General features: G+C 50.4%; 3 protein-coding genes across 13 annotated transcripts in view; 2 read left to right on the forward strand and 1 right to left on the reverse strand.

Annotated features, from left to right (window-relative positions):
* The first annotated feature begins 28 nt into the window (after positions 1-28).
* Positions 29-12,411, forward strand: GBA2 (glucosylceramidase beta 2). Of its 8 annotated transcripts, none has more exons than XM_017857732.1 (17): positions 29-913; positions 4,570-4,661; positions 4,864-4,979; positions 7,386-7,604; positions 8,227-8,466; positions 8,658-8,760; positions 8,924-9,077; positions 9,155-9,280; positions 9,478-9,650; positions 9,859-9,963; positions 10,170-10,277; positions 10,376-10,527; positions 10,648-10,754; positions 10,906-11,048; positions 11,127-11,242; positions 11,343-11,534; positions 11,830-12,411. In XM_017857732.1, exons 1-17 carry the CDS (start codon positions 555-557, stop codon positions 12,106-12,108), a joined length of 2,784 nt encoding a protein of 927 aa, XP_017713221.1. In that variant the 5' UTR covers positions 29-554; the 3' UTR covers positions 12,109-12,411. The 8 variants fall into 8 exon arrangements, with proteins under 8 accessions (XP_017713221.1, XP_017713223.1, XP_017713220.1 ...); XM_017857734.1 differs by having other exon boundaries at positions 39-913; positions 11,676-12,410; XM_017857731.1 differs by having other exon boundaries at positions 332-913; positions 7,368-7,604.
* Positions 12,412-12,416: 5 nt separating this feature from the next.
* CREB3 (cAMP responsive element binding protein 3) lies at positions 12,417-16,636 on the reverse strand. The gene is given in 9 exon segments (XM_017857740.1): positions 12,417-12,886; positions 12,968-13,052; positions 13,150-13,234; positions 13,879-13,947; positions 14,009-14,142; positions 15,755-15,844; positions 15,959-16,026; positions 16,098-16,248; positions 16,342-16,636. Coding segments are annotated over 9 exon segments (1,146 nt in total). The 5' UTR covers positions 16,471-16,636; the 3' UTR covers positions 12,417-12,551.
* A 97-nt stretch (positions 16,637-16,733) lies between these two features.
* The window catches only part of TLN1 (talin 1), a 36,414-nt gene continuing 31,945 nt past the window's right edge, over positions 16,734-21,202 (forward strand). For 2 of the 4 annotated variants that reach the window (XM_017857724.1, XM_017857725.1), the window contains exon 1: positions 16,871-17,176. The gene's annotated coding sequence lies outside the window, so the exon portion shown is untranslated. Of the gene's footprint in view, positions 17,177-19,852; positions 20,077-21,202 lie in introns of all 4 variants that reach the window. The other 2 variants (XM_017857723.1, XM_017857726.1) reach the window with 2 other exon arrangements.

Genomic DNA, 21,202 nt, shown 5'->3' on the forward strand with positions numbered 1-21,202 from the left:
CCTTCCGGCCGGAAGCGCCCGGCCGGCCAGACCGGAAAGGGCTCCGGTTGTCCCGGCGCCCAGGGTCACCTTCCCACGGGCTGGCACCTGGGCGCGGGCGCTGCCCCGGAGCCGGCCTGCGGGACCTGGCGCCCAATCCTGGGGGACCCGGTGCCGTGGCCCAGGGGCCGGGCCGACGTCCCGGGGGCGGTGCCTTGCGGGCCCGTCCCGGGGCGGTGCCTGGTGGGCTGGCCCCGCGGCTCCTCCCCTCTCTGCGGGCCCAGTCGCCCTTTGGCCGGGCGAGCTAATCATCGGGGCTCAATGACGACGAGGCCCGACCCTTCCCGTCCAGGACCTACAGAGACAACCGAAGGAGAGCCCAAGGCGGCTTCATTGCTGTCGCCGCCGCCACTGAAGCAAGAGCTCCCCGGCTCCACTGAAACACCGGCTCATCTAAGCTTTCCCCAACGCCCGGCCCTCCGGGACGATACCTAACAACCACCGGCGCCCACATCTGGAATAGGCTGGCGAGATACTTAGTATCCGAGGGCTCGGAACTTGGGGCCATCGAGGTCATGGGGACCCAGGATCCAGGAAACATGGGAACTGGCGTCCCAGCCTCGGAGCAGATAAGCAGTGCCAAAGAGGATCCACAGGTTTATTGCCCTGAAGAGACTGGAGGCACCAAGGATGTGCAGGTTACAGACTGCAAGAGTCCCGAAGACAACCGACCCCAAAAAGAGACGGGCTGCTGCAATCCGGAGGACTCTGGGCAGCTGATGGCTTCCTATGAGGGTAAAGCTATGGGCTACCAGGTGCCTCCCTTTGGCTGGCGCATCTGTCTGGCTCATGAGTTTACAGAGAAGAGGAAACCCTTTCAAGCTAACAATGTCTCCCTAAGGAACATGATAAAGCATATAGGCATGGGCTTGAGGTGAGTAGACCCCATTGCCTAGAATGCTTTGGCTTCACTTTGTTCCAGCTCAGAACTAGCAGAGGTGGGAAAGGGTGAGAAAGCAGTTGGGCTTCTTGTCCCAGTGAAGCGGCCCCTATCCCTAGCATATTTTAGGCCTATGGTTTTGGACCATGAGACCAGGTCACATCTCTTTGCAACACCATTCCCTCCCAGTGTTTTGTCTTTTCAGAAGGAAACGGTAGGAACATTTGGTCATGCAGTCAGCCTTTCCCATTCAGGCTCCTTCTCACATACTGGTTTCCAATGACTTCCCTTTGGGATTAGCTATACTTTGTGGCAAGGTAGGAAAGGATAATCTGGCTGCTGTGATACTAACACGATGTTGTTTTATTTGGGGGTGGGGGGGTCTCAACCCCTTACTTCCCGCAAGCAGCTGGGGCATTCTCTGTACCTCATTAGGCACATTGTTAGAGTCCCAACACTACTGCTTCTTTCCTCAAGCTTTAGCTCCAGGGAGTAGGTAAGAGCCTCCCCACCCTCAACTCTGAAGTGATGAAAAGGTGCTGTCATTCTATTCTGGGAGAGAGAGCTCTTGATATTAAAAGTCATTTATCAGGGAGGCACTGCCATAGACGTAGAACCCGTCTAGATCCCCACTGAGTTCAAAGACTAGTGATGAGAGGCCAGACCCACTAACAGGAACAGGTGGATGTGAGGACAGAAAGCATCACCCTGAGGTCATCTTGACTCAGTCTACACAATACACACAGAACTGTGGAGGGAGGCATAAAGCTTGGGAAATCCTGCCCTGACAGCTTCTAGAGTAGGAGACCCTTCATTTCCCCAGTAAGTGCTGTGGGGCTGTGATGGGGAGGTCAGTTATCTAACCCCAGCCCTGGGGAGTGGGAAGGGCCTGATGCTGCCTGCACATCTGGCTTTGTTGGTGCCTGTGGGTGGCCTGTAGCAGAGAAGAATCATCCCTCCAGGCTGCTTCTGAAATCAATTCAGTCCAAGTTTGACCCCAAAAGCTTTTGGGTCAAAATAGGATCTAGTGTACAGAGAGAAATACACTTGAGTTGCATGTGGTGGGAACAATGAGATCAAGAAAAGATGGGCATCCTAGCCGCTTAGCCCTTAAATATGAACTGAGTCATAGAGGCCTGAAGCTGTGCTCAACCCCCTGGACCCTGGCTCCCCATTCCAGGATAGAGTGGGGGGTACTGATACAAGGTTTTTGGAATAGGATGAGTTCCTGTGAGGAGAAAGCACAGGTGAGACAAAAATTCTAAGTGATAACTCTTGAGTTGAGGTTGAAATTGTGGAGAAGGCCAAATAGGTCAGGAATGGCCAGCTACCATACTAAGGGAGTGAGAGAGCTCCTAAGATGGAGCTGAACTGGGGACACTCTGACCAGGAGCTCCCGCAAGACAGAGTTCTCTGGGCCTTACCTCGGTAAGAATTCAATTTCAATTGTTCTCCCTTCCAGCCAGAGTCCACTCATTCAATAAATATTTACTGAGTGCTTCTTCTGTGCCAGATAGTCCTTTGTTCTGCCTATCCTCATAGATTGCAGTTACTCTCCCTGGTTGCCCTAATCCTCGGCCGCACCCTCCCTCTACCAGTCCTTTCTGGCCTCTAGTTTCAAAGTCCAATTTTCTGTAAGCTGGCAGAGAGGATTCTCTGCCTTCTTATCATCCCATCCTTTGTCTTCCCTCTTCTTTCCACCCCTAGAATGTGCTGTCTTTTTTTTTTTTTTGAGACAGTCTTGGCTTTTGTCACCCAGGCTGAAGTGCAATGGCGCGATCTCAGCTCACTGCAACCTCTGTCTCCTGGGTTCAAGCGATTCTCCTGCCTCAGCCTCCCGAGTAGCTGTGCAGGTGCCCGCCGTCACACCCCGGCTAATTTTTTTGTATTTTTAGTAGAGACGGGGTTTCACCATGTTGGCCAGGCTGGTCTTGAACTCCTGACCTCAGGTAATCTGCCCACCTCGGCCTCCCAAAGTGCTAGGATTACAGGTGTGAGCCACCGCACCTGGCCGCTATCCCTATTCTTTAATCACATTTCTCCTCCTCTGCTCCAGTCTGTCTGTTATCTCTCTTGTGCCCCATCATTTGTATGTTCATTCATTTGTAAATTTGGCAAATATGCATTGACTGCAGACCATATATCCTGCCCGGTGCTTGGACCTGAGGGTAATATTCAACTAGTCTTTGTCATTGTCCCTTTCCCCAAGGAACTTAAAAATATGTCAGCCTCACATGAGGAACACTGAAATAACAAGGCAATGTCTGATTAGGAATTGAGATGGCAGTTCGTATATATGAGTAATAATCATACCTGTACTTTATGGCTTTCTTATCTATTATGTCATTTGATCTTTCAACCATTTTATTAGCTAGCTAGAGCAGGTGTTATCCCCATTTTGTAGATGAAGAAACTGGGACTTAGGGGTTACTTACCCAATTATTTGGTTAGAAGTGGTGTGACTGAACAGTAGGCATAATGTGGTTAGGTAGTGAGGACAGTGGAAATGGAAAAGAGTCTGGCAAGGCAGGGGCTACCTAGTGAGGACCCATCTGGAATGAGAATTTGTAGGAAATAAGATTAGAAGATAGGCTGGGACAGATGTCAGAGCCTTGAAAACAGAATCATTTGCCTATTGAAAACAGCCTCAATCATTTGCCTGTTGAATACAGGGCTGTAGCAAGCCCAGGAAAATGTTGGGATTTTTTGAAGGCTTTACCGAGAGCAAAATCAGAAAGCAAGCTTCAAGGTTAAATGCTGAATAAAAAAAAAAAAAAAAAAAAAAAAAAAAAAAAAAAAAAAGATTGAGAGGAAATCGCCCAGAAATAAATATAAACACTGATTGTCTGTGGGTGAGATGGTTTTTTCCCCTTTCACCTTTCATAATTAGAAAGAAAATGATCATTTTAAAAAGAAGAAAGGCCAGAAGCGGTAGCTCACGCCTCTAATCCCAGCACTTTGGGAGGCCAAGGCAGGCAGATCACTTGAGGTCAGGAGTTCAAGACCAGCCTGGCTAACATGGTGAAACCCCATCTCTACTAAAAATACAAAAAAAAAAAAAAATGTGCCAGGCATGGTGGCAGACGCCTGTAATCCCAGCTACGTGGGAGGCTGAGGCAGGAGAATTGCTTGAACACAGGAGGTGGAGTTTGCAGTGAGCCAAGACCGCGCACCACTGCACTCTAGCCTGGACAACAAAGAATGAAACTCTATCTCAAAAAAAAAATAAAATAAATAATAAAAATAAAAATAAGAAAGTTATCCCCAGCAGTCTATGCCTGTTTTGGAGGTAGGGGATTGGGGGTGGAGGCTGTAGGACAGGAAACCATAAATGGTCCTTTCAGCACCTCAGACAGAAGCTCCTGATGTTGGAAGTAAAGCAGTGGTGGTGGCACTAGAGAGGTAAGGAGAGATCTGAAAGCCCCTTCTGAGGAGAACAAAGGAGAGAAACAAAGCCACTCCTACACTTCAGCTGGGGTGACTGGGAAGATGAAGGGACCTTAAACTGTTTAGAAATCAAGAGGAAGAGAGATTTGAAAGCAGATGTCCTTGGGACATTTAATGGGAGGTCACAGAGACAGGCAGGTGACTCAGCCTGTGAACAACTGCCCACCTGCCCCCTTCCACTCACATTGCCTCTTGCTCCTCAGGTACCTGCAGTGGTGGTACCGGAAGACCCAGGTGGAAAAGAAGACACCTTTCATCGACATGATCAATTCTGTACCCCTAAGACAGATTTATGGTGAGCCTCACCCCATCTGTGCTCTGCTCAGAAAAGCCTCAGCCTCCAGGTCTACCACAGTTAGGCAGAGGCTTCCAGTTTATGCAAATTGCACTGTTCCATTCCCTAGGTTTTCAGAAGAACCAGGCTTTATAGTCTAGAAAGTTAGAAATGTGCTTATTTTCCTCTCCCAATACCCCACTAACCATCCTGATTTCTCTAGGTTGTCCCTTGGGTGGCATCGGGGGAGGCACTATTACCCGTGGCTGGAGAGGCCAGTTCTGTCGTTGGCAGCTTAACCCTGGAATGTATCAGCACCGGACAGTCATCGCTGACCAAGTAAGAGCCAGGAGGCGGAGAGGCCAGGACAGTACCTCCCCAGGCCAAGAAGGAAGGACCTCTTGGCTAGTGTAGGAGGTAGCAGTTAGATGTGAATATGATTCAATCCAATAAGTACTCTCAGGATGCTTCCTGTGTGCCCAGCCCTGTGCTAGGATAAACTGTAGGAATAAGACACACACAGAACACACATTCCTTGAAAGAGTAAACAGACTTGGCGTTTCTCTAGCAAATGCCTCCTGTCTACCTCACTGGCCCAACCCAACTAGCTGAGGCAGCCCCCAACCACAAAGAATGCAGAGAATTCCCAAATCACTTAACCTGGCTGAAAGAACATTTGGTAGGACTGGAAGGGAGAAGAAAACCCAAAGTCTATAAACTCATGGGAAAAAAAGACATGTAGTACAAGGTTCCTCACCCTGATTGAGGAACTTTCACCAAAGTTCAGCTCCTCTGCTGATCACTTCCCTGGAGGTCTCTCTGGCTTAGGGTCTAAAAAGCTCCTTCTCTCCCAGGCTTAGATCTCTAGCCTTCTTCCCTCTTCTGAAGCTTCACTTTTTTCCTTTTGCTTCTGCATCACATCTGGGCCTTAAATTGCCAGAAGTATGTGGCCTGCCTTTCATCATATCTCTCTAGTTGACCGCACCTTTAGAGTTGTCTAGGAAGTTCCTCTTTCCTGGCTCCAGCATTCAGCCTCATCTTCAAAGGAAAAATGACTAGCAAATCTTTAGTCCAATTAATGACAATGCCCTTCCTGGTTCAGGTTTACCAGCCCTGCCCATGTTCCAAGATCCTTCTCTGCCTCATCCCTTAGGTATCTTGAGGGGAATGGCTTCTAGAATTGTGACTCTACAATTAAAGTAATTATTGCATGCTTAACATGTGCTAGACACTGTTCTAGGCTCTTTGTATACTGTTTAATATTAAAAACAATCCTACAAGGGAAGTACCACTATTATGCTCATTTTGCAGATGAGGACACTAAGATCCAGAGAGGTTTAGTAACATGTGCAAGGTCACAAGGTTGGTAAATGGAAAGGTTGGGATTCAGAACCATTTCTTTCTGTGGTGAAGAGCTTGTGGTCTTAACCCTTATGTACCATTCCAACAAAATGAAAAAGTATTTTATACAGTTGTCCCTCAGTATCCATGGGGGGTTGGGCCCAGGACCCACTATCCAAGGATGCTCAGTCTTTGATTTGAAGTGGCATATAGTATTTGCAAATAACCATTGCACATCCTCCTATATACTTTAAATCATCTGTAGATTACTTATAATACCTCATACATTGTTACATAAACCCTTGTCATACCGTACAAGAAATAAAGTGTGTACATATTTGGTACAGATGCAACTTTTTTTCCGCATATTTTAGATTTGGTTGGTTGAATCCACTGATGCGGAACGCACAGATACGGAGAGCCGACTGTATACAATAAAAATATTTGGCATAGTTTGAACCAGGGAAAGGGATATTAATCCCTCATAGCTCCTACCCTCCAAGAGCTAAAACTTTTTTTGAGAAAACAAGACTTAGGGGAAATGGAGACAGGGACCACATCAGTGCTAAAAGGAGAGGGGTGGATAGCATACTGCGGAAAAAGGGACGGCGCTGCAGATTTCACTCATTCCCTCTACATACACACCAACTTTGAAGAATGGTGCATCAGTGAATTAGAAAATGTCCCTACCCTCAGAAGAACCCATAGAGCAGTCGGGGACACAGAATTGTCAGTCAATACATTATAATACACCAAATGCTAGAATAGAGCGGGAGGGGGCACATATAATGACTCACTGCTGGAGGAAGTAGAGGAAGAGGAAGAGATGGCTTTTGACCTAGGCTTTGAAGGATGAGAGGTTTCACCAGATAGCGAATAAGCATGAGCACAGGCATGGAGGAGGGAATGTAGTGTGCTCAAGGAACAGTGAGTATTTTTATATGAGCAGAATATAGGTGCTTGAAGAGGTGATGAGTCTGATGGGCAGGGAGTGGCCAGCTCAAGAAGGGCCTTGAAAGCCAGGCAAGAGTTGAGACTTTAGCCTGAGGGCCATGGGGAGTCACTGAAACATTCTAACCAAGGACTGACATATCTAGATTTGCCTGTGAGAAAGATCACTCTGCTACCCAGATGAAAAGGGCTACAGAAAAAGCAGGAGATTGTTTGGGCTTAAATGAGGTGCTAATACCACCATAGTGGAGAAGGGAGAGAAAGCTTGGGAGATAGATGGACGAGGAGGTAGCAGGACTTGGTGATTCACTGAGCCTGGGGGATGACTTGAAGCTGATGGTGCAGTGGTAACAGCTGCAGGCTCTGAAAGGGGAGGAGCTGATTTGAGGAGAGGGAAGACTTAGTATGTGGTGCCTGTGGCTTACCCCATTCCAGCCTATCTGCCCTCTTAAGTTCACAGTGTGCCTACGTCGGGAAGGGCAGACTGTGTACCAGCAAGTCCTGTCCCTGGAGCGCCCAAGTGTCCTCCGCAGCTGGAACTGGGGCCTGTGTGGGTACTTTGCTTTCTACCACGCCCTCTATCCCCGAGCCTGGACTGTCTATCAGCTTCCTGGCCAGAATGTCACCCTCACCTGCCGTCAGATCACACCCATCTTGCCCCATGACTACCAGGTGAGGCCCCACGTCTGTATTTTCCATTGCCCTCCCTTCCCCAGGACCTGCCTCTGCTAGAAACTGCATGGCCTGCCAGGCGCGGTGGCTCACGCCTGTAATCCCAACACTGGGAGGCCGAGGCAAGCGGATCACGGGGTCAGGAGATGGAAACCATCCTGGCTAACACATGAAACCCTGTCTCTACTAAAAATACAAAAAAAATTAGCGGGGTATCGTGGCGGGCACCTGTAATCCCAGCTACTCGGAAGGCTGAGGCAGGAGAATGGTGTGAACCCAGGAGGCGGAGCTTGCAGTAAGCCAAGATCATGTCACTGCACTCCAGCCTGGGTGACAGAGCAAGACTCCGTCTCAAAAAAAAAAGGAAAAGAAACTGCATGGCCTGTGAAAGGGAGATTGAAGCCATCACACTGGCTTCCCAGAACCACCGCCCAGTTGGTTCTGGTCTTCTATGTCCCGATAGGCAGCTTGCCTGGGAATACAGGGAGATGCAAGTAGACAAAAGAAGAGTACACTGAGGAGTATTTGAGTCAGGTCCTGTGTGCGCCCAGGACTGATCCTAGGAGAGTGGGGTCAGGAGGGGCTCTACTGGGACCGTCTGAGTCTAATGTTCTGCCCCCAGGACAGCAGCCTGCCTGTAGGAGTCTTTGTGTGGGATGTGGAAAATGAAGGGGACGAAGCTCTAGATGTGTCCATCATGTTCTCCATGCGGAATGGACTGGGGGGTGGAGACGATGCCCCAGGGGGTTTGTGGAATGAGCCCTTCTGTCTGGAGCATGGCGGGGAAACTGTCCAGGGGCTGCTGCTGCATCATCCAACCCTTCCAAACCCCTACACAATGGCTGTGGCTGCACGAGTCACGGTAAGGAAACAGCCTGCCCTATACCTTAGCCCCTGAACCCCACCTCCACCCCAGCATGGTCTCTTCATCCACCCTCATCATACTCCCGTAAGCCCCTGGGTCTGGGAGGTTAAGAGTAAGTAAGAGGAGCTGGGGAGCTAGCCGGGACCCAGTGTACTGGTGCCTGCCCTCAGTCCCTGGCCCCTTCACAGGCAGATACAACGGTAACCCACATCACAGCCTTTGACCCTGACAGCACGGGGCAGCAGGTGTGGCAGGATCTACTTCAGGATGGACAGCTGGACTCTCCCGCTGGTGATGGGGGGTCTGACTGGGAGATGGTGGGAAGAGAGGTTGTCCCTGTCTTGGGACTAAGGGTGGGAGGCCTGGTAATAAGTAGGCCTTGTTTCCCTGTTAGGGATCCCTATCCCTGGGGTTGCAGGGGCTCCTGTCCTGAATTCTCTTGTGCTTCTCTCAGGCCAAAGCACCCCTACACAGAAAGGAGTAGGCATTGCTGGAGCTGTGTGTGTTTCCAGCAAGTTGGAACCTCGAGGCCAGTGCCGCCTGGAGTTTTCACTGGCCTGGGACATGCCCAGGATCCTGTTTGGAGCTAAAGGCCAAGTCCACTACAGGTGAGGGGAGCAAGAAAGTGTAAGGATCCAAAGCTCTGACCTGGGGCTTGTGTTCATCCTTCCCCTTCCCACCCCAGGCGGTATACAAGGTTCTTTGGCCAGGATGGAGATGCAGCACCTGCCCTCAGCCACTATGCACTGTGCCGATACACAGAGTGGGAAGAGAGGATCTCAGCTTGGCAGAGCCCAGTATTGGATGACAGGTGCCAATGGGGCCCATCTCTTGCCTTTCTCCTAGGCACTCACTGTGAATGGGATTCCTTGATTTACTCTCCACCCACCAAAGCCAGTAGACTTGCACTCGGATTAATTTGATGCTCCCACTCTGCTGAACCCCCAAATCCTTTCCATCTTGGGAGGTGCATGTTCCTTAAACCATTTCCTCCTCCTCACTTCTCAGATCACTGCCTGCCTGGTACAAATCTGCGCTGTTCAATGAACTATACTTCCTGGCTGATGGAGGCACAGTATGGCTGGAAGTTCGTGAGGACTCCCTACCAGAGGAGCTGGGCAGAAACATGTGTCACCTCTGCCCCACCCTACGGGACTACGGTCGATTTGGCTACCTTGAGGGTACAGGATGCTGGTGGGCTGGGATATGGCAGGCCATGCCCAAGCCAGGATGATGGATTTGCCTACCCCAGGATATTGGTTAGGGTGAGGGGGTGATGGGTGTGGACCAGTGACAGTGCCCCACTTCCAAATATAGAGGACAAGCTACAGAGGGGTTTGAAGGGGAAGCAGGAATTCTGGCAACAGTGTTTCTCATTCGTTCCTCCAGGCCAGGAGTACCGCATGTACAACACATATGATGTCCACTTTTATGCCTCCTTTGCTCTCATCATGCTCTGGCCCAAACTTGAGCTTAGCCTACAGTATGACATGGGTGAGGATCTCTTTTGTGCCTCTTCTGCCCTCTTGGCTCCCCATACCCCCGAACTTCTGTGGTCCCTCAGATTGTCTCTTCTTTCCCTTCCCTTTATACGTATCTGCATGCTGCTTACTGGTTCCCCACTGCAGTCACACACATAGCTCTGTGCCCCTCCTCAAGCATGCCCATTCCCTGCCTCCCTTCTGTGTCTGCTCCCGCAGCTCTGGCCACTCTCAGGGAGGACCTGACACGGCGACGGTACCTGATGAGTGGGGTGATGGCACCTGTAAAAAGGAGGAACGTCATCCCCCATGATATTGGGGACCCAGGTAAAAGTCCACCTCAAGGTCAGCTTCCCTCCCTCAACTTTTGTACCCTCTACCCTACCCACCAATGCAAATGACCCAGGTCCCCGTCTCTCCCACAGATGATGAACCATGGCTCCGGGTCAATGCATATTTGATCCACGATACTGCTGACTGGAAGGACCTGAACCTGAAGTTTGTGCTGCAGGTTTATCGGGACTATTACCTGACGGGTGATCAAAACTTCCTGAAGGACATGTGGCCTGTGTGTCTAGTAAGGGATGCACATGCAGTGACCAGTGTGCCAGGGGTATGGCTGGTGTCTGGGAAGAGCCTAGCTGGTTGTTGCCTTTCCTCGGTACCTAGGTCTTCAGCATCTTGGTCCCCTCTCTAGGCTGTGATGGAGTCTGAAATGAAGTTTGACAAGGACCATGATGGACTAATTGAAAATGGAGGCTACGCAGACCAGACCTATGATGGATGGGTGACCACAGGCCCCAGGTTAGCGGGTAGGGGTTTCCAGGAGGCCTGAAGTGGGAAACTGGGCACCGAGGGATTGTAGGGCTCAAGAAAAAATGACTCATTGTCTGTTACACTGCATGGGAGTAGCTGGAGCTGCCAGTCTGACCCCCAAACCCATGTCCCTGATCAGTGCTTACTGTGGAGGGCTGTGGCTGGCAGCTGTGGCTGTGATGGTCCAGATGGCTGCTCTGTGTGGGGCACAGGACATTCAGGATAAGTTTTCTTCCATCCTCCACCGGGGCCAAGAAGCCTATGAGAGACTGCTGTGGAATGGTGAGTTCGGGGAGCCTAAGTAGTGTTAAAGCAGCTGAGGGGACACCAGGAGCCTTATTTTCTCTTTCTCGACTCCAGGCCGCTATTACAACTATGACAGCAGCTCTCAGCCTCAGTCTCGTAGTGTTATGTCTGACCAGTGTGCTGGACAGTGGTTCCTGAAGGCCTGTGGCCTAGGAGAAGGGGAGACTGAGGTGAGAGAGACTAGGAGGAGGAGCCAGAGAGAAAAACTGGGTTTTCCCTGAAAGTGGGAAGTAAGTATATGAGACTATGTTCCTGCCATTGCCCCTCCAGGTGTTTCCTACCCCACATGTGGTCCGTGCTCTCCAAACTATCTTTGAGCTGAACGTCCAGGCCTTTGCAGGAGGGGCCATGGGGGCTGTGAATGGGATGCAGCCCCATGGTGTCCCTGATAAATCCAGTGTGCAGTCTGATGAAGTCTGGGTGGGTGTGGTCTACGGATTGGCAGCTACCATGATCCAAGAGGTAATGCACTCCCTTTCCCATCTCTCTACCATCTGTATCCTGGCCCAGAAAACTTCCTCAGCCACCAAATTTCTTCAAGGCCTAACCCAATGCCATCTTATCCATCTATAGCCTCCCGTTTTTCCCTGGTATGCATTCCAGCTCCTGCCTTCAGGCTTGCCTGTGGTCACAGTTATCTCCTCTACTTGCTGGGAGCTCCCTGAAGGCAAAGACTCTACTGCCTCCATCTATCCAGTGGAAATGGCTATTCAGAGGGTGCCAAGTTAGTATGTATGACTGTCATCTCTCCCAACAGGGCCTGACTTGGGAGGGCTTCCAGACAGCTGAAGGCTGCTACCGTACCGTGTGGGAGCGCCTGGGTCTGGCCTTCCAGACCCCAGAGGCATACTGCCAGCAGCGGGTGTTCCGCTCACTGGCTTACATGCGGCCACTGAGCATCTGGGCCATGCAGCTAGCCCTGCAACAGCAGCAGCACAAAAAGGACTCTAGGCCAAAAGTCGAACAGGGCACAGGACTAAGGACAGGGCCTATGTTTGGACCAAAGGAAGCCATGGCAAACGTGAGCCCAGAGTGAACCGTCTGAACTGTGGGAGGAAAGCGCTAACAGCCCAGCCTCCAGCCTGGCCTTTCCTCCTTCCCCTCTGAACCTCCTGCAACCCTGAGCCATCAGGACAATCATACCCCTTCCCTTCTCCCCACCCAGCTGTGCCAGTAAATGGGGGTTGAGGGTGACCTAGGCAGCATTAGAATCACTTATTTATTTCTTTCCTCACCCATTCCCTCACTGCATGAAATGTTCAGGGAGGTCAGTTGATTTCCCCAGGTACATTCATGGGGTGACAGACACATGGGTACAAATAAAAGACCCAGAAAGCCAGTAAGTGTGGTGTGTTTGAGCCCTCAGTCCTCCTGATAGGGCATAGGAGCTGCGGCCAGCCCTCGCCCACCCCTTTTTATTTGGACACAGATGGGGAGCCCCACAAGCTTTTGCTGAGACCCCCCCACATATCCTCATATCTAGCCTGAGTATCTGTCCTGCAAGATGACAGAGGGGCTACCGGTAGGAAGCCATCCCCCCTTCCTTGTGAGATTTGCCTGCAGGGGGAGGATGGGACCTCGGCAGAGAGACTCTGAGAAGAGGTCAAGGAATGGCCACTCCAGGGGAGGCTCTGCACTGGGAGCCTGAGGCATGTAGTACAGTAGGCAGGAAGAGTTGCCAGGAGCCTGGAGTACGTGGTCTGAGCTGTCCAGCCACTGGTGTGTGCTGTCTTTTGGCACCTCTGACTGCAGGGCAGGCAACTCCAGCTGGTAAGGGTTCTCACTGGGGAGGGCACGAAGCTGGCGGGACAACACTGAGGAGACAAAGAATCTTCAGAGGCCAACCCAGGCCTCTCCCCTTGCCCATGTCTGAGAGCGATCCTTAAGCCTCTTACCTCCATGCTCAGATGGCAGGCTCCCCCTTGTGTCAGAGGAGTACATAGCAGGTACAAGGAGGAGGCAGAAGGAGACTAGTAGGACCTACAGCAGGGGAAAAAGGAGATGAAGAAGGGCTCTGGATTGCACTCCTGTCCCCAGCAACTGAGAAAAGAATTTCTCCCCTCATCACTATCCTCACCAAGATGCAGGTGCTGCTACTGCTCGTTTTGTTTGATATCTCAATCACCATGGCCTGGAGTTTCCTCAGTTGATGTAGAAGGGACCTAGAGGAAGAGAGGGGCCAATCGTGAGCATCCCCTGGCCTAGCACCCTGAGACACAATGAAACTCCTGTTCAGGCCACCTCCTCCATCTCTGCACTGGATCCTCTCTCTTACTTTTCATTCTATTTTTGCAAACGACTTCTTCCACTCTGGAAAAAATGCCTGAAGTTCCTCATTAAAACAAACAAAAAAGCAAAACCAAAACAAAACAAACTCTTCCAGGACTTAACCTCCTTTGCAGATATCATCAGTAGTTCCCCATTGTCTGATCAGCTATGCACATAATCCTCACCGGGCATTCTCTATGTTCTCTACCTTCTGTCCCAGCTCACATGTGTTCCAGCCCAAGAGGACTACGCTGGGCTAATCCTTTTGCCTAGGATGCTTTCTCTCTGCCTAGAATGGTTTCCCAACCCAACCCCAGAATCCTATGAAAGCCCATGAGGTCTTTCTTACCCCCTTTCTTTTTCTAGGTACTTAGCTTATTCTCACTTGTAAATGTATTCCCCACTACTGTGAGCTTCTTGGAATCAGAGACCTAGTGAAGGCAGCTGCCCTGTTAGAAATCAAGTGTAGGGCAGGGGAAAGAGTGAGAAAGCATTAAATGAGGGGCATAGGAAGGGAATGGTTTGGAGGGATACTTACAAATTCTGTTCCTCCAGAAGCTGTACTTTGTTCTGAAGCTCCATATTCTGGGCTGTATATTTCAAGACCCTGGGGGAAATAACAAAGATATGGGGATATGGCCTGTGTCCTCCCTTCAAAAACCTAACACTTACAACTGAGTCCCTCTCCCTTTCATACCTGCTCTCTAAACCCCAACATACACCTTCTTTTCCTGCGGCTCTCTTGAGCAGATCTTTTATTTCGAATCTTCCTCCGCACACGTTTCAGAATTTGTTCCTCCATCTGAAAGGAAACAGGGAAAGGGGTATCATTAGAGGAACTCTAGAACAAGAAGTTGAAAGGCAACTGAGATCCATCTCTTTCCAATACAGAAATCCCTTCTACAGCTTCCCTGATCAACAGGCGTTCAGATTCTTTCTGAATGCCTCCACGGACCAGGTGTTAACCCTAACAAGCCAGACTATTTTAAACTATTAAAAAAAAAATTGGTCAGGCAATATTCAGGTGACATGGCTCATGCCTGTAATCCCAATACTTTGGGGAGCTAAGGCAGGAGGACCGCTTGAGCCCAGGAGTTTGAGACCAGCCTGAGCAACACAGTGAGACCTTGTCTCTACTAAAAATAAATTAGCCGGGTGTGGTGGCACATGCCTGTGGTCCCTGCTCCTCAGGAGGCTGAGGAAGGACAATCGCTTGAGCCTGAGGGGTCGAACCTGTAGTGAGCCATGATCTCACCACTATTCTCCAACCTGGGCAGTAAAGCAAGAATCTGTCTTCAAACAAAAACTTCCTTATCCTGAACCAACAGCTGTCTCCTTATAATTTCTATCCGTTGGACTTACCTAGTATCTCTGGGGCCAAATAGAATGAACCCTGTTTAGCTATTTTCAGGCACCTAACATTTCCTCAGAGAAAAAAAGTTCAAGAAAAAAACGACTTAGACAAAAATTTTAACTCATCTTCTCAAGATAGACTGCATCTTCTTAATATCTGTCAAAGATGTGCTCTAGCCAGTATACAGGAAAGCAAGATAGTGACTTGTGGAGACAATAACTCTTGCTACAGTTTCCAAATCCCATTAACTTTCCTAGTAGCCACATTGCACTGCTGACTCATCTTGTACTTTGAAGGAATTCTTTACTTTTGGAGGCCAAGGTGGGTAGATCACTTGAGCACAGGCATTCAAGACCAGCCTGGCAACAAGGCAAAACCCCATCTCTACTAAAAACACCAAAAAAAAATTTGCCGGGCAGGGTAGTGTGCACCTGTAGTCTCAGCTACTCAGGAGGCTGAGGTGGGAGAATCACCTAAGCCCAGAAAGTCAAGTCTGCAGTGTGCCATGATCACATCACTCCAGCCTGTGCAACAGAGCAAGACCTTGTCAAAAAAAAAAAAAAAAAAATTCCTGGAACCTTTCTATTAATGAGCACTGATTTCATCATAGTATCCCAGTACTCTGCTTGTGAAGTTGCCACTGATTGCTTAAAACTGGAAACTAAGGATTTTACATTTATTCATGTACTGCTTAGTCCAACCCTGTTGAACTCTCTCAACAGTTCTACCATTCAGCAAGAGGTGGATTACTATGAAGCCAATGGAGTGTCAAGGCTCTTCACTTACACAATCCTTTCCAAGGCCCAATACTAATGTTGCACTGATAATTTTGAGGGTTTTTTTTTAACGGAACACCAAAATTTGTGTAAGCCCAACGAAAACGAGGATCTGCCTTGCATCTAGCATACTGGGTACCTGCCTCAACTTCCTATTAGCAATAAATCTGCTAAGTTTCTCACCTCAATCCTTTTTTAAAGTTATTGATATAAAGTTAACAGAATTGGCCTACTTGGGACTTTTAATCCCTTTTCAGCCTTTGCTCAACTAACCAGAGTCTTACCTTAGTGAGAGGAAGTGTCTCAGGCAGAATAAGCCCCTCCTTCTCCAATAGACTCTTCTCCTCATCTGTCAGTACCAGCCTAGCAATCTCCTAGGGTAACCAGAAAGTGGGCGGCAGTTGCATGGGGATGACACAGAGGAATGGGGAATCCTGCCCCCACCTGAGGAATGTCAGAGTAATCTTCCTGAAAATCAAGTCAAGTACCTGCTCTGCCAGCTCCTCCATATGCTGTGGAGTCATCTGGGTCCCCTCTTTTCTACAGCTCTCACTCTCTGCAAAAGGGAAAGTATGAATAGCCAGGCCCCTGAACCCTGTCCTCCCCGCAAACTTATTTCAGACTAACCTAGATCCATAGAGATAGGTTCCCGTGGGAGGGAGTAGGTGTGGTCATGGTGGACAAGGCAGGGGTTGGAGGAGCTGAGAACGTTCAACGACGACGCTGGGGAACTCAGCAGGGAGCTCAACAAATCATCTATCTCCCAGTCGCTCGGTACCTGCGCAGGGTTCCAATGAACAGACCTTGACCTATCACCATCCCCTGACCTCGTGGACATCCCACGCTTTCCCCAGTCAGAACCCCAACGCACCTCAGAAAGCGGCAGCTCCCAGTCCAGTGGGGCCCTCACGGACTCATCGGGCGCCGTCCCCAAATCTCCACTTCCCTCTAGCAGAAAGCCCAGCAGGTCTTGGTCACCAGCGTCCAATTCCAGCTCCATTTGGGACAACTACGGAAAGGGTTGGGCCACCAGGCCCCAACGTCCGAAGCCCAGACACGAGCCCCAGGCCAGCTGTAGGCCTCGGGCACCTACCCACTGTCCCTCTACGGCCGGGCTTCCCCGCCAGGGGCTTTCCGTAGCCCTCTCCGGACCCGCCTCCCAGGCTCAATTCTCCTCAGCCTCCAACGCAGCGAAAGTGACGCACCCCACCCCGTGGCACTGTGGGACTTGGAGTTCCCTCCAACTGAGAAGAGGCCTGGGTGCCGCGCCACGTCCCAGGGGCTATGCAAATGTAGGGGACGGCCCTGCTGTCGCCTCGCACCCCGAGGGCGGGGGTTCCGGGGCTCCGGCTCCGCCTTCTCCCCCAAGCTAGAAAAGGAAGAGTTCTGGCCTGAAGGGGAACTCGGGCGTCGTCTTGGCGTTCTCTCCGGATTGCGCCGCACCCTAGCTTCCTGCCAGGGAGGGGCTGCCGGCCTTTGGCGGCCCCCGAGCATCGAGAACGGGGCCAGAGCAGCTTCCTGCCTGCCCCCCGCGACCATAGAGCGCTGCCCCAGGGCGCCGCCCGCGGGTGGGGGACGTTCCCAGGACGGAAGTGGCCGAGAGAGTGTCGAAGGGAGGGCGAGACCGGACCCAGAGGGCGACCCGAGAAGCGGCAGGGCGGCGGGCCGGCGGGCCGGCAGGCGGGGCGCAGAGCCGGGCAGCGCAGGTAGGCCAGACCGGGCGGCGGCGGGCCTTAGGGTGGGGCCGCGGAGCCCTGGCCCCGGGGCGGGCGGGGCCCTGCCTCCCCTGCGTGTCCGGTTCGGGTCCTGTTAGTTGGAGAGGTCAGCGTCCAGCGCATCTCGGCTTGGGCTCGTCGTGCAGTAGGCCGTCTTGGGGGAGACAGGCCTCTCCTGGGGGCAGTCCTCTGCCTGGGATAGGCTTTGGGGAGCGTGAGGAGTCGGGTGGCAGCGGAGCGCAGGGCGGGGACGGGCTTTGGTGTTAGCTGATAGCGGCCATGTGGGCAGGAAAGCTTTGGGTGAGTTGGGGATTAGGTGGGGTCGGTTTAGGAATCAAGGGTCGCTATAGGAGTTAAAAGCTGGGGTTAAAACTTAAGAGTTAGTAGTGTGAGTCAGGTCCGTTTTAGGTAGGTAAGGTTTAGATTAAGGTCATTATTTTGTTTGCCGGGATGGCCATCATACGTCATAATTTGAGTTCAGGGTCGGGTTAAGGGTCAACAACAGGAATCAGGTTAGAGCCTGTTTGAGGGATTAAAGAATGTTGACATGGTCGGTATTAAGGATAAACAGTGAAAGCGTGAGTTAGGAATCAAGTTACAAATGAACTTTAGGCTTAGGGGTCAACATTTAGGGTTAACATCAGGCGATTTGGTGCTAAAGGTAAAACTTAGATCAGTATCAGGGATCAGGGATTGGATATGAGTCTCTGCTGGGAAAGGGATGAATGTCCAAGCCGGTACTGGGAATCAGAAAACAAATTAGAGGTGGGGTTAATGTTAGGAATTTGGGGCAGCTTTAGGGGTTGTGGTTGAGGCTAGCATAGTTGGCCTTGAGCAGATGAAATTTAAGAGGTTGGCAGTAGGTAAATGCCCTTCTTTTGTAGGGAAGTCCTTTATTCCTGTGTAGTTACAGGGGCTACTTTTCACCCAGAGAGATAACAAACTAATTTCAGGCTAGTGTTCTGGCTTTAGCTTAAATTGCAGGCATCTGGGATTCCAGCATCTTTATTCCATTCTCTAAGCCTAAGACTCTTGCTGTGGCCACCACAGTTAGGGGACAGAGATTCTGAACTATGTTGTTTACATACAACATAGGTGGGAAATAGGGACCCAGGATGTACAAGGCCTAGTCACAAGTTGGAGACTGCCTAGGGAAGAAGGAGCTGTTGACTATGGGGGAAGCTGACCAAGGAATCACTGTTGCCACGGGAGAAGGGAATAACTGAATCCCCTGAAAGTTTAGCTTTGCTGTCTCCCACTTCACTTGTTCTCTAGGTATTAAGCCCTCCTCTCCAACTCTCATCCCTGACTCTGCATTTCATACCCATCCTGACTATTCCCTTACAAAATACTTCCCTTGCCTTTAACTGTCCCATGCTCATCTTATCATCCGTTCCCATCCTCAGTTCTACCTGCCTCACCAACCCTTAATCCGCACATCCTACCTGAATTTAGCCTCATCATAACCTGAGCTTTCCCATCATTTTAAATTACTCTCCTACCATTTTCACCCAGTCATGTACTTACATTCCACCTGGTCATCAGCTGAATACCCTACTCCCAGCCCCTGCTGTGTGCCACCCCCTAGGTCTAAGCCTCATTTAATTTCTTGGACCATTTTTAGATCCCCTTCCCCCACTCCCCAACAGAAAAGAGGAAACGAGACCCAAAGAGGAAACTGGGTCTTGCTGATCCCACGCCCAGCCAGGCCACTGACCACACCCCCATTTCACTCCCAGCCTGACCCTGCCACTAACCACAGCACTGTCCTCTACTCAGCCTGACCCAGCCACTGGCTATACCCTATCCCCCATCCCAGCTCCAGTTTACTTAGACATTGTCAATGTCCCTTCACTTTCCCACCCCCACCCCAGTCTCATTTAGCCACTGACCACAGGCCTATCTCTTCTCAACCTCCTATAGCCTGACCTGGCCTCTGACCTCACCCCATCATTCCCTGACTTAGCCACCATCTATGTAATCATTCCCCTTCCCCCAACCTGATCCAATGACTGGTCATATATGTATCTTATGTATATGTATTTTTCCCAACACCATCATCACCAGCATCCTTTTTCTACACCCTGTCTTCCCATCCTTTTTCTACATCCTGTCTTCCCTATTCCCAGCCCGATACAGTCACTAACCCAACCCCATCTGCCCCTAGTGGTTACTAATCATATACTCATCCCCTTTTTCCCAAAGCCTGACCACATCCCCTAACCATAGCCTCATGCTCACATTCTCTGCCCAACCAGATCCTTTCCCCTCTTCCCAGTTCCTCACCTAAACTCAAGCTGCCCCAGCCACTAAGGTGGCTGCTGATGATAGGAAGCTATGGGACCCTAACCTGACTACCTTAGTAAATATCGGGTCCTGTCAATTCTAATTCCCCAAACTTCTTCTGAGTGACATCTTCCTCAATGCCATTCGAACTCCGGCTTCGTTACCTTTAATTTGTACTAATACAGTGTCCTTCTAACTAATCTCCCAGGTAACTGCCAGAGTTATTTTCCTAAAATCCAGTTCTGGTTATGTCTCTTCTCTGCTCAAAGACTCCCTTGGCCTCCTTTTGTCCTCCAATAAGTAAAATTCCTCATACCCCTCTCTAGCCTTCCTCTGCCTTTCCATCCTAACCCTGACTTCCCCACCACTGCTCCCTTGCAGGTACCCTGTGCTTCAACCAGCCTGCCTGCTCACTTCCCTGAATGCTCCTCCACGATTTACTGCTTCTCCATCTTTGCTTATACTATTTCTCTGCCTGGAGTGAAAACTGCCCCTGACACATCTCCAGCTGGCTGGCGTAGTGGAGAGAGCTTGGGTTTTGCAGTCAGAAACCTGGGTTCGGATACTGGCTTCACAACTTATTACTTGGAGAAGTATTTGAACAAGTATGTAACATCTTTGAGTTCTGTTTTCTGATCTGTAAAAATGGAAATAATGGCACCTACTGTAAGGATTAAATGAAATTATGTATACAGTACAAGTGACATAGAGTCAATAAATGGCAGATCACTATTATTTTTTATTATCTCTATTTTTTAAAATTCTAACTTCAAATGATACCTATCATGGAGACTTTTTGGTTCCCCTTCCCTAACCTAAAGGGATCTCTCTGAGCACACACCGTTTGGCTCTTACCACATCCTGCCCTCTGTTGTGATGCTGTACTTGCCTTATTCACTCACCTTATGGACTGGGAGCCCTTTGAATACAAAGGCTAGGTCTTACTGATCTTGGTCCCCAGCCACTGAAAGTTTGGCCCAGGGTCTTCCCCACAACTGGCCCTCAAGGAATGCTTGCTGGGTGAATGGAGAATGTCTACATAATAGGAGGAGAGACTCTGGGTGCCGGGTGTGCTTGTTATGGAGGTTATCTGTGCGAACGCCGTGTGCGTAGGATGGGCTCCCTAAAAGAAGGTAACGCAGTCCTGATGGGATCTGTATAGGGGCTGTGTGATTGAGATAATGTGTATGTAGAGACAGTAAGGTAGCTTTGTGGGAAAGAGCTCTGCATAGGCTGGGGTACATTTGGGGAGAATGAATGTGCGTGTGGGTGTGGAGGGGCTGTACTGGGGGAAGTTCTGTGCAGCCCTTCAACTAGCTGCCCAGTCCAGCTTTAAATGAGCCTCCAGCAGCCTGAGGCCGGATATGTCAGTCTCACCCACAGCCCTCCCCCGCTGCCAGTGGTTGCGGACTCAGAGGCCAAATTTGGTAACAGACTGAGTGTTACTCCCCCATCCCTCTTATATTCTGACTGTCTTAGGCTCTTTCCTTTTGTCCCTCTTTGTAACTCCCTATCTTTCTGCAGTTCCCCTTGTGGGTATCTGCTCTGCCTGTATTCTCCAAGTACCCCAACTTTCTTAGCCCCAATACCCTTACATTCCATTCCTTGCTGGGATTTGACCTCCTGTCCTCCATTCCCCCTCTCCAATTGCCCAACTCCTTTGGAATGCATCTCAGGAATGTATTGAGGGAGGAGGAGTTCCCTGGGAGGGGGACACTGTGGTGGGGAGTT

The sequence above is a fragment of the Rhinopithecus bieti genome, unplaced genomic scaffold (assembly GCF_001698545.2).
Source record: "Rhinopithecus bieti isolate Rb0 unplaced genomic scaffold, ASM169854v2 scaffold_47691, whole genome shotgun sequence".
Taxonomy (NCBI): Eukaryota; Metazoa; Chordata; class Mammalia; order Primates; family Cercopithecidae; genus Rhinopithecus; species Rhinopithecus bieti.

Coding starts and splice junctions, on each gene's coding strand:
- GBA2 (XM_017857729.1), top strand. CDS start 555: ATGGGGACCCAGGATCCAGGAAACATGGGAACTGGCGTCCCAGCCTCG. Junction 9,651..9,858: donor TCGATTTGGCTACCTTGAGG/GTACAGGATGCT, acceptor TCGTTCCTCCAG/GCCAGGAGTACCGCATGTAC. Junction 10,278..10,375: donor CCATGATATTGGGGACCCAG/GTAAAAGTCCAC, acceptor TCTCTCCCACAG/ATGATGAACCATGGCTCCGG.